At 48.4% G+C, this 12,958-nt stretch overlaps 1 protein-coding gene across 1 annotated transcript in view; it reads left to right on the top strand.

Annotated features, from left to right (window-relative positions):
- SYAP1 (synapse associated protein 1) overlaps positions 1–12,958 on the top strand; it is a 46,452-nt gene that overhangs the window by 21,876 nt on the left and 11,618 nt on the right. The window contains exon 7 of the mRNA XM_088449515.1: positions 1,332–1,390. Coding sequence (XP_088305641.1) covers positions 1,332–1,390 — 59 coding nt within the window. The remainder of the gene's footprint in view (positions 1–1,331; positions 1,391–12,958) is intronic.

Below are 12,958 nucleotides of genomic sequence, written 5' to 3'. Positions count from 1 at the left end.
ACAGATAACGTCTGCGTTCGCACCACCACATCGCAGTTTCAATCGACCAAACCCTGTCGCCACCCAGAAACTGTTTCGTCCTGTCACTCATTCTAGCGAGACGGCTATGTACAGGGTGCGAATGCTTCCTGATCACATGGACTAGTTTGGGCATGCGCACCGCGTCTTGTATGCATGCACACCGCGTCTTTTGTGCGTGTGCACATTGCAAGCATCGGCAAGCTAAGTGCAAACGCAGCCTAGCGAACGGGTCTGAATCAGGCCCTGAGCCCACTGTCTCAATACTGGCACACATCATGTTGATTATTAACATTTGTAAAATAAAATTATTAATATTTATTTTGTAACTATATAATAAATTTTTGCTCTTTAAATATTGCAGTATTTCTTTTGCTGCTTGGCTCCGTACACTATATTAAACAATATAGCTGGCTTTACCAATTTAAAAAAATTAAAGTATCCTGTAGCTTTGGCTTGCAATAATCATTTCAGACTATTAAGAACTGACCTGTGCGACTGATTTTACGCTACAACAGGTTTCGTTATTACAACAGCCAGGGAGCTCCAGAACACCTCAGTCCCAGTATGTCTTGCCAGTCTTTTCTTTTTTGTTTCCATAATTAAAATATTTATTGAAATCGTCCATGTCTACTAAACCACATGTTTACTTGCTAAATATCAGTAATGAAATTAACAGATTCAGTGCTAGTACCGGGATGATGGGATGTTGGCACTCAGAATGCCGGCACCGGAATCCTCACCCCGGTCAGAATCTCGATGCCAGCATGCCAATGGTAAGTTTTTGGGTTAGGCACTAGGCAGAGGGTTAGGCTGCGGGCGGAAGGTTAGGTTGGGTGTTGGGGGGAGAGTTAGGTTTGGGCTGCAGGGGGGATGGGGCAGGGGTTAGGACCACCTTTATCCTGAGCACATGCATCTCATACCCAACCCCCAGAACCTACTGTGTTTGAGATCTCTAAAGTGAATGCTTGGTTTTGATTACCTACTTGCATCCAAAGGGGAGAATTTACGAAGCTGCTGCTTCCTGGGAGGTTGCAGGTACATATTGAAGACGGCACCCGGAGCCAGTGTAAAGCCTGGGGTGCTTTACACTGACCCCGGGTGCCGTTTTCAATATGTACCTGCAACCCCCCAGGAAGCTTACAGAAGCAGCTGCTTCATAAATTCTCCCCAAAGTGTGATAGAACAGTGCTTTATTGCACTGGGACCATATTTTAAGGCATGTTTTAGTTTCTTGAATGTTTTTATTCTATAAAATTTGTTGCCATATTTCCATATAGGGTTTGTAATGATTGCTCTTGACTTTATTATAGAAACTGTAAGACCAAAGACTCCACCAATAGCAATGAAGACGCAACGTAAAACACAGGAGGTAATAATATAGTTTACTTATTTATTTGTATTTCCTAACCCTTTGCTCTTTAATTGAGGTAATTCTAATGAAAATCTGTGTGTAATAATATGAGGTCAAATGCATTATTGTGAATTGACATACCTTAGAAAACTGTAGTGTTCTGTTCGTGTTATATCTAATGGACTTCTGTTGTTGCTTGGAAATTTGGTACATGGACATTGTATACATTTCCATCTGATTTTAGTTGTTGCCTAAAGGTGCGTAGACATGGATCGATATTGTGAACGATATGCACTATAACTATATAGTTCCGTGTGTATGCAAGACATTCGTTAACGATATATTTCATTGCCCGAACATACAGGCTGAACTGACTATATCACCAGGCCCTGCATGTTCGGTGACTGTGCCCGGTGATGTCCCTGAACGATATCTTTCAGTGTGTATGCTCAATGTCGTTCCCGACATTGAGCCCGGCAGGTGAGGGGACAAAACTGAACTATATCGCTCACAGAGATTATGGTTCCATGTGTACGCACCTTCAGGTATGACAGTTTGACAGTCGGATGGTTGTGTATGTGAGACTGAAGCAGCATTACGATGTATTGTGAATGCTACAGGGCACAGCGCCATACCTCCCAGCTGGCCCTTTAGTGCCACATGTACCAGAAAAAGAGGTGCATGTGTGATTTCAAGGAATGGTTTTTAAGCAAAGGTATAGAGGCAACCCAGCTCTTCCGAAACTCTTTGCTTGCCCAATGGGGCTGGGAGTATCATACCCCCAATGTGATGTGGCCACATCCCCATGTAGCACGGTGGTGGAATGGTTTTTAGTGCCGCAAAGCTCTGAAGTTCTGAGTTCAGTTCCTGACCAGGGCCCTGTCTACATGTAGTTTGTATGTTCTCCCTGTGTTTATGTTGGTTTTCTCTGCTTACTCTGGTTTTTGGTTGCCTTCTACTCCTGAAAAACCTGCCGATAAGTTAATTATGTTTGTATGTTGTGAAATTTACAGACAAATCTCAGGTGCACAACTCCAAATTATTGATAATATATAAATGCAATAACATTTTGCAATAAATAGGTTCTTAGCATAATCATGGCCAAGGTTATGGGCCTACCCACCATATCCAGGTACCCTTTTTATACATGTATTTCACTTTTTTATTTTCATTCTTTATATGCAGCTGTGGCTGCTCTTAACTATCTCTTTTACACTGCACTTTTCTTACTATGGCGGTGCCCTGGGGCAACTTAGCTGGGCCAGTTTGGGGGTGTCCTGCGCTCTGGATTTGAACCCTAGTATGTTGGGGACCTACCCTACAGACGTTACCTGGATATGGTGGGTAGGCCCATAACCTTGGCCATGATTATGCTAAAAACCACTATTGATTTATATTATCAATAATTTGGAGTTGTGCACCTGAGATTTGTCTGTCTCTGTGCCTGCAATTAGTCTCATCAGGTAGCACCTCCCATTATATATATATATATATATATATATATATATATATATATATATATATATATATATATATATATATAATATATTTAATATATTTCAGGTTGTGCAATCCAGGATTCTTTCCCATATGTTGTGAAATTTTAGACTGGAAGATCCAATGGGGCAGGGATGGTTCTGTGTAAATTGATAATGCTATATAAACTAGAATAGTATAATGGCTCCCCCTTCTCATGTGCCCACCACTGCGATGCTGCAGTGTGCACACTTGACCCTGAATTCTAATTGACAAGTGTTGTGAGGTATGTAGTGGGGATGTTGAGACAGGGGATACAAGTGTGTGTCTGCAAACCATAGGCTTACTGGGGAAGGTGTGCTGTGTAGTGTTTAAGGAAGTTTAGATGCAAGTTGTATGTTTAGCTTTGTGCATGAAATAAAATGTTTTAAGTTCTAATTACATCCCTCTCCTGTTAATTGTTTGTAATGATGTATAGAGAGGGTGACTTTGAGGACTGGTGGAGTGGGTGACAGATATGAAGAAGTAGGAGTGCAAGGTGTTTTGAGAAAAAAAAAAATCCATTATTGGAACAAAACATGTTAGAGGATGATTTTTTTTATGTATGTATTGCGTAAACTTGAGTACAGGCCCTTGCTGGGGATTGTATGGAGGGTATGCAGTCGGGAAGCTGGCGAACATAATCCCGACAGCCGGCTTCCCGACTGCTTTATCCCGGCGATGGTTAAATGACAGGCGTCTAAATCTAGACTCCTGTCATTTTACCGATCCCGGGAGACCGGCGCCCGGCATCCCGATCGAAGGGGTTAGGCACCCCTAAGGAGGGTTAGGGGAGGGAAATAGGTTAGTGAATACTTACCTTAGGGACGATCGGGATTTTCACCTATGTTGGCCAGCTGCTGTCGGGATTCCAACTGCCGTACAGGAGTCCTGCGGTAAATCATACCGATTCCGTATTGAGAGATGCCATCCATAATTGGGAGCTATCATGGAAAACCTTATTATATGAATGGTACCTTAAAGTTGAAGAAGATGAGAATACAAGATTAATTTTGTGACTAGATTTGGCTATTCAGTTTGTGTGAGTTCATCACGCATAATGGATCCATTTTTTATTTTCTTCATTGGAGCAAGAGTACAGCTCACAATATTAAGACTGATGATACAGATATATCATAACATCAGAGCAGCATAACTGTAAACTTACAAGAAAATTACATTAATAGAGGGTACACACGGTCAGACTTGGAGACGATCAGATAACGATCATTCTCTGATTGTCCTGCATTTGTTGGATGTTCGATATCAAACATCCAACACATGCATCAACCCCCCAACTACTATAACTACCTGCGATCGACGATTATAGTAAACAGGCTAACCTGATCAATATCGACCAGGTTGGCCTGCATGCACTAGCGATGGTCGATATCGACTATCCGTGCCCGCACATCGACCATCGTTTGGTCGTTTGAAGGGACCAGAAACTGGTCGATTTGAACGATAACTATATTGTTATTGTTCAAATCGACCAGGGAAATCTGACAGTGTGTATGCACTATAACCAGAACAAAAGGTACAACATATCAACCCAGACATGGCCAGCAGCCCACTCAAATCAGAAAGGGCAACCAACAAATAGTGAAATACTCGTGAATCAGAGGGCAGTAGAACCGGGGAGGAAGGGGGGGGGGGGGGTGTTGCACGTCTCATACCAAGAGGTATATCTAGAACTAAATCTAAATCTTATGTTTGAGCTACAGAGAGAGGAAGTAGAAAAAACCCTTCCACCGTTGAAAAAAGGAGCCTGTTTTTACCTCATAATGTATTGTCATTTCAAGCCAGTCCATTTGAAATGCATAGAACAATTTTATTCTTAAACCGTAGTAGTGATGGAGGATCTCCACTAGTCCACGTGTGTAGTATACATTTGCGGGCCACCACCGAAATGATCAACAACATCTTTCTATCCCCACAGCAATGGAATGTTTGCAGGAGGAATACCCAGTGTAGCCCATTCTGCCGATATAGAAAGCACCAATAAGTTATAGTTAAACCACTTCTAATGCACACTATATTATTATGGTATTTATTATTGCGATTGTTGAATTACATTGTCATTTCCTTTTTTATAAAAGGGTAATTTTATCTGTACACATTAATAAATGTTCATATATTAAGAAACATTGTGTCTAGGAATCAGTCCCTTCTCAGGGCTATTTATTATCCCACCATTTATTACTTATTGTATGTGACTATTTGTTTTGATGCAATTTTTATCCTATGAAGTGTGGATGCCATTGTTATAACCCTACTCTCTTGCTGTTTACATATCGATATTTGAAGATAACTTAAAGATAAGTAGAGGCAAATCTATCGACAGCGGTCCAAAATTGTCTTTTCTACTTCAGGGTCCATAGGGTATCCACAGGATACCTTGGGGTATAGGTGTGATGTCAGTCATCGGGCACCATAGAGTTAAGCTTTCAGCCTCCCAGGATGCACTAGGGTCCCCCTCCTATACCCCGCCCCCGAGCCAAGGCACCTCAGTTTAGTTTGGTGCCCGGCCGGAGTCGGGTGCACCTGTTGGAGTGGGGGCTAAGATGAGCCCCTGAAGCTTTTCTGCATGCAGCTGTGGCTGCACATCTGGTTGTACAGCATGGACAGTCAGTCCTGACGTCCATGCTGTCTTCCCTACACCCCCGCCGGTACCAGAACGCCGGTACCGATCCGGGGATGCTGGTGAGCATCTGGGGTCACAGCTAGCGGTGACCCCAGATGTTCCGGACCATGGCCGGATTCAAGGGGGACAGCAAGGTAAGCAGCGGGGTCCCGCGGTGGGTCCCCGCTGTTACATGGTCCAGAGTCCCCAGGCAGGGGGCTCCCTGGGGACTGGCTGCAGCGTGGAGCCAGGTAAGAACCTGCGCTTCCACTACCCCCCTGGGACAGCGGACCGACGCAGTGCTGCGGCGTCCCGGGGGTTAAATGCATGCCAGGGGAGCGCCTTCCCTGTCTCACAGCCGGCGCCTCCCCCGCTGCACACAGCCCTCTCTGCACACTGCTGACTGGCCCTGTGGCAGCGCTCCTCCCCCAGGCCAGCCTCCTCTCTGCTCCTCGGCGGCCATCTTCCTGAACGCATGGTGAACGCTGCTGGATGCCTGGAAGGAAGCCTTTTGGTCTGGGTTCCCCCGCATACCTCTCCTCCGCTTGTGGTCAGGTCTGTGTATGCAGCGCTGTGTCCTACCAGACCCTGTGTCTGCGTAGTTGAGTGATCAGCGCTGGTTAGTGCAGGAATTGATTTTCTTTGCATTGTATGTGACTGTGCTAGCGCTGCTGCCTGTATCTTCTATTCTATTCTGACTGTCAGCTTTATTACTGTCCCTGTTCTTTCTGCTAAGCCCTTGCGGTGCGGTGCTGCAGGGTGGTCTCTCACCTCTTTAAAATACAATTGGTGAGAGGGGTCACATACTTAGTACCATCATGTCTGAAAGTGATTTTCCCCTCCGGCTACAGTGTGCTACATGTAAAGTACCTTTAGCGGAGGGGGAGGGTAGCGCGGAGGGCCTCTGCCGGCAGTCTTTGTCGATGGCGCGGCCTATTACGGTTACAGCACCGGTACAGGAGCCGCCCTGGGCTTGTTTCGCTCAGGCGCTTACAACCTTAGTGGGCCAGTTAGCTCCGCAGCCCGCGTTTACACAGATGGGTTTGTCCCAGCAGTCAGTGGTGTCGTCACCCATGCAGGGTTTCCCAAGACAATTGGTGGTACCCCGCAGTCTCCCTATTTCCCCTCTCCCGGTTTCTCAGGAGCCGGCGTGGGTTAACTCCCTGACTAGTTCGGTACAGCACTTGTCGGATGTGTTGCAGGGGGAGACTGTGATGCGGCCACATAAACGGCCGGTGGCGTCTCTGTCTGCTCCTTATGAGGATGACGAAGGGACGTCTGATGATGGGGAGATTCTGGATCCTTACGATCAGGAACCTCTCCATACTAAGGACGCTGACGCTAGGTCCAAGGTATATATATATATATTCCTGGACTTATTCGAGCAGCCCGCACAGCCTTGGTGATTGAGGACGAAGTTCCTCCAGCTGCTAAATCCAAGTATGCCTTTTTTAAGGATGTGAAGGGTGACGCCACAGTCTTTCCTCTTTCGGGCCAGTTAATGGACCATTTAGAGGAGGCGTGGAAACAGCCTGGCAAGCGATACCAGCCGCAGAGGCGCCTGGCAGTGGCTTATCCGTTCACGGATAATTATTTTGCTAAGTAGGAATCCCCTCCACAGGTGGATTCTCATGTGACACATCTTGTCCGTAGTGCCACATTGCCAGTGCCTTCCATGTCCTCCCTTAAGGATGCTACGGACCGCAAGGTGGAGTTCTGCCTTGCGGGGGGGCAGCGCGGCCGGCTATGGCCATTTGCTGGGTTGCCAGAGCGATGGAGCGCTGGGCGGATTCATTGGAGGCGTCCTTTGATTCCGACTGTCCGGACGAACAAACGGAGTTGATTGGTAATCTCCGTGATTCGGCCACTTATATCAACGAGGCGGCCTTAGACATTAGTACACTGGTGTCTCGAATTTCTTCAGCAGCGGTGGCTGCTCGTCGCACCTTGTGGTTGCGATCCTGGAAGGCGGACGCTGACTCCAAAAGGGGTTTGGAGGCGTTGCCCTTTAACGGAGAAGTTCTCTTCGGTCCAGATCTGGACAAGATTGTGGCCACGCTGGCGGCAGCCAAATCGGCATGTCTCCCGTCGGCCGCGGCTCCTTCTGGTTCAGGACCATCGTCCTTTCGGTCTTATAGGGCCCAGGGCAGGCCCAAACCACAGTCTTTTCCCCGACAGGCTGGTCCCAAAAAATCGGCCAAGCCCCGGAAGCAGGCATGGAGTACCAGTCGTCCGGCCCCTAAGCCTGATGACAAGCCTGCGGCCTGACGGTCCGGGCCTCCCGTTGGGGGATCCCAAAGTGGGAGGCCGCCTGCTGCAGTTCGCCCGGTGTTGGTCGGTCACCACGACAGACACTTGGGTTCTCGAGGTGGTCTCCCATGGGTACGCCCTCTCTTTCCGGCACAGACCCCCATCTCGATTCTTCACCATGGGTCTACCATCAGACAGGAACAAGGCCACGGAGCTGCAGAAGGTCTTGCACACTATGCTCCAGGCTGGAGTTATAGTGCCTGTTCCATTCTCCCAGAGGGGCCAGGGTTTCTATTCAAATCTTTTTTTGGTGCAGAAACCCAATGGGTCGTATCGTTCGATTCTCAACCTCAAGGCTCTCAACAAGTCTTTGCGGGTGCCGAAGTTTCGGATGGAGACCCTACGGTCCATCATTCTGGCGCTGGAACCTGGGGACTACATGGTGTCATTGGACATACAGGACGCTTACCTGCATGTCCCTATTCTTTTGCGCCATCAACAGTTACTCAGGTTTGCAATCCGCAGCGACCATTTTCAGTTTCGGGCATTACCTTTTGGCCTGGCGACAGCACCGCGTGTGTTCACCAAGGTGATGGCGGTCATGGCGGCTTCTCTGCAGCTGCAGGGAGTCCGCATGTTGCCGTACTTGGACGACCTGTTAAAAGTGGCAGGATCTCCAGAGCTCCTTCTACGCCACTTGGACCTGACCATTGCGCTGCTGCAACGGCACGGCTGGTTAATCAACTGGCAGAAGTTCACTCTAATCCCGTCTCGGCGGATTCTGCACCTCTGAGCCTTATTTGCTCGGGACAGCAAAGGATCCTTGTGACGGAGGAAAAGATCTCTGCTTTACAGTCGAGGGTGCGCAGTTGTCTGCACAGCCGCCGGGTGTCTCTACACTCGGCGATGAGGTTACTGGCTCCATGGTGTCGGTGTTCGACATGGTGGAATATGCCCAGTTTCACTCCAGACCTCTGCAGCACCTGATCCTGTCCAAGTGGAACGGGCTGCCTCAGTCTCTGAAGTCCCAGACGATAGTGCTCACCCCGGAGGTTCGCCTGTCCCTTGCCTGGTGGTTGCAGACGACCCATCTCAGCAAGGGACGTCGTTCTGGGTACCAAATTGGGTCCTGTTGACAACGGACGCCAGTCTTCGGGGCTGGGGAGCAGTTTTGGGTCCACACTTGTTCCAGGGCAGGTGGACACCGGCAGAAGCGGCACTTCCAATAAATATCTTGGAACTCCGTGCGGTCTTCAATGCTCTCCAGCAGGCACATCGGGTTCTCCAGGGTCGTCCGGTGCAGGTCCAGTCGGACAACGCTACCACCGTGGCCTACATAAACAGGCAAGGAGGAACCCGAAGTCGGGCGGCTCTTGTAGAGGTGTCTCGGATCCTGGTATGGGCGGAGCGCAATCTTCCGGCCATATCAGCGGTCTTCATCCCGGGAGTGCTAAATTGGGAGGCGGACTTTCTAAGTCGCCAGGACGTTCATCCAGGGGAATGGTCTCTGCACCCGTACGTTTTTCAACTGCTGGTGGACAGGTGGGGTCTTCCAGAGATCGACCTCATGGCGTCCCGGCACAACAACAAGTTGCCGGTGTACGGGTCTCGCACAAGAGACGAAGAGGCGTCTCTGGTGGATGCTCTGTCCGTCCGGTGGACGTTCCGGTTCGCATACCTGTTTCCTCCGGTTTCCCTTCTTCCACGGGTAATCCGGAAATTCAAACAGGAAGGAGGGCCGCTCCTGTTGATAGCTCCCGCGTGGCCCAGACGGCACTGGCTCTCAGACCTTCAGGGTCTGTCCGTGGACAGTCCTCTGCAGTTGCCGCTACGACCGGACCTTCTATCGCAGGGTCCTTGTCTTCACCCGGACCTGGCTCGGCTGTCTTTGACGGCGTGGCTGTTGAGACAGCCATGTTGAGGTCCAGGGGGTTTTCCAGCTCTGTGGTGCATACCATGTTGCGAGCTCGGAAGCCGTCGTCCGCGAGGATATACCATCGCATGTGGCATACGTTCTTCCAATGGTGTCGACCGAGAGGTTATGCACCGCGGGAGTTTCGTCTGTCTAGGATACTTGCCTTCCTACAAGCGGGACTAGATCATGGGCTTCGCCTTGCCTCTTTGAAGGTACAGTTTTCGGCCCTGTCTGTCTGGTTTCACCGTAGGATTGCTACAATCCCGGATGTGCGCACCTTTATGCAAGGTGTTCTCCGCATTCAGCCGCCCTTTGTTCCACCTGTGGCGCCTTGGGATTTGGCTGTGGTCCTGAGGGCTCTCCAGGGACCGCCGTTTGAACCACTAGGCTCAGTGGATCTTAATGGCTAACAGCTAAGACTGTTTTCCTTCTGGCCATAGTTTCGGCCAGACGTGTTTCTGATTTAGGGGCTCTCTTGTAGACCCCCTTTCTTGATTTTTCATGGGAACAGGGCAGTGCTCCGCCTGAATTTCTTCCCAAAGTTGTTTCCCAGTTTCATGTTAACGAGGAAATTGTTGTTCCGGCCTTTAACTCACCGGGTCTTTCAGTGGGTGAGGCCACTTTGGATGTTGTGCGGGCCTTAAGGACTTATGTTGACCGCACTTCTTCGTTTAGGAAGTCGGACGCCTTGTTTGTCCTCTATGGCTTCCGTAAAAAGGGTTGGCCTGCTTCAAAGCAAACTTTGGCAGCCTGGATCCGTATGGCTATTTCTGAAGCTTATCTTCATGAAAGTCTGCCGGTTCCTCCTTCTTTGAAGGCTCATTCCACAAGGTCTGTGGGTCCTTCGTGGGCAGCTCGACGTGGTGCCTCTGCAGTCCAGATCTGCAAGGCTGCTACGTGGTCCTCTGTCCATACCTTCGTGAGGTATTACATGTTTGACACCTTCGCCTCTCAGGATGCTTCCTTCGGGCGGCGGATTCTCCTTTCAGCACAGGAGCGTCCCCACCCTTAAAGGATACTGCTTTGGGACATCCCCAAGGTATCCTGTGGATACCCTATGGACCCTGAAGTAGAAAATATGAGATATGGTAAGAACTTACCTTTGTTATCTCTATTTCTACGAAGTCCATAGGGTTCCACAGGACTCCCGCCCTGTCGCACCTGTGCTGCAGATGGGCTTTGTTCTGGTCACCGGTTTTTCCGTCTCCCTCTGGTGAGAGTGTGATTCTTGTGTGTATCCAGATCTTCTTTCTCTCTCTTCCTTCTCCTCCTCCGGCCTATGGCTTGGTAACTAACTGAGGTGCCTTGGCTCGGGGGTGGGGGTATAGGAGGGGGACCCTAGTGCATCCTGGGAGGCTGGAAGCTTAACTCTATGGTGCCCGATGACTGATGTCACACCTATACCCCAAGGTATCCTGTGGAACCCTATGGACTTCGTAGAAATAGAGATAACAAAGGTAAGTTCTTACCATATCTCATATTATTAAAGGACAGTCACACATAGTGTTTATAGTTAAGACTATGACATTTTAATACCAATTTCTGACTCCCCATTGAGGGGAGAGGGAGATGTTCTAAAATATTTCCTTATCCATACTGGTTGGTAGAATTAATTAGAGTGAGATCGACCTAAACAGCCCAACTTTAGAAAGATGTCTTTCCAAAGCCCTGTGCAAATCATATTGTTGTCCAAGGGAGCGTGAAGTAGTATGTAATGAAGATGGAGAGCCCCATCCCCTACCCCCTAAGGACCTAGCCAGCAGAAGGTCTTGTGAATAGACCAATCACAGGTGGAAAAGGTGTACTCCACAGAACTCTCCTAATGTTGTGCTTGATGCCAGTGTATGGGAATATGGAAGTGCATATTTGGCCACAATATCTTGTATTCTTAGAGGCCTGTGGGCCTTACAGATGACCAATGCCCAAATAATGTTGATACCCAAAGAGGTCCAGGAGGTAAAGGGCATAGAGGCCTGACTATCTTAAAAATTCAGGGTTTGAGGGTCAGTGGTTGGAAAAGGGAATGGTGACCGGTTAGGTTCCAACGTTTATGCATGTAATGCCATACTCGCCGGACAGACATTAGCAAAGTATTCTGCGCAACCTCCTCTACCTCATCTGGTAAAAAGGATTGGCTCACAAGGGAGTTTGTGTAAAGATCAGACTGATGCAGCCAGTCACCTATATAATGCAAAATGGCTACGTAATGCATGGCTGTATCATTTCAAATTAGGAAGGTTGGCACCACAATTGGCTGGTGTTGGATGAAAGTTGGTCTAGTGTATGGCCAGCTTTAGACTCAATTATGTTGTGTTGAACACAAATGTACAAAAATTCATGCCACTTCTGATAGATAGGCAGTCACCAGCCATGGTTCTATAACAGCTGAGAGAGGAAAATGGGCAGGTGTCAAGAGGAAAGTAGTGGAAGACAAGGGAGTAGAAGTGTAGTGCAAAAGGAAATTGGGTGATTGGGGCAGATGAGAACGTAGGGGAGGACTAGGGAGACGGAAATGCAAATGGGGAGAAAGAAAGCAACAGACTTAACCAATAAAGAGAAAACAATGCACCCACACAAGGGAGTGTCGCACATGGCAGGTAAGGGGGTAGAATGGCAGAGCTAACAGAGTAAGAGAATAACATGTAGGGGGAAATATCAGGGTTGGGTGTGCAGTGTCATGTGGAAGTCAGACAGTTTGTGGGCTGACTGCCTACTGATTCATTGTAAGAGGGTGGTGAAGGTAGATAACAAGTGCAGTACAAAGTAGAAGTGTGGGCAGGAACACAGTGCAGCGCTTCAACAATGACTGGTTGTGAGCTGCCTCTAATTCACAACTGTCTGTAAATTAGAGGCAGTATGCATCTGTGATCATTTGCGCTGGCAGGTCCTTCTACCTGTCCTTTATCCCCCTGCTGGTGGCTCTAACTGTAATGGCGGTGCAGTCCCCTAAGGGACTAAACGGGTGGAAAATCATTACAAGCCACCGCGACCTGTATGACTGCATAGGCCACATTCCCCTCATCGCCCTGTGGAGTACCTCTCATTGCACTTCTTCAAATTACATTAGGCGGCTTTCAGTCCAGTGATAAAAAATGGTATCAACTGCACTAGTGCAAGTCTGTGGGGTCTATTTACTAAGCTGTGCTAGGAGATAAAGTGAACGGTGATAGTATCTCATTGGCTGGTACCTTAACTGCCATTTTTCAAACACTGCCTGTGACATGGCAGTTAGGAGCTGATTGGCTGGTACCTTGTCACCGTTCACTTTATCTCCTAACACAGC

The sequence above is a fragment of the Taudactylus pleione genome, unplaced genomic scaffold (genome assembly GCF_031769625.1).
Source record: "Taudactylus pleione unplaced genomic scaffold, aTauple2 ptg000487l, whole genome shotgun sequence".
NCBI lineage: Eukaryota > Metazoa > Chordata > Amphibia > Anura > Myobatrachidae > Taudactylus > Taudactylus pleione.
Note: the sequence above shows the minus strand (reverse complement) of the source record. Positions and strands in the feature narration are given on the sequence as shown.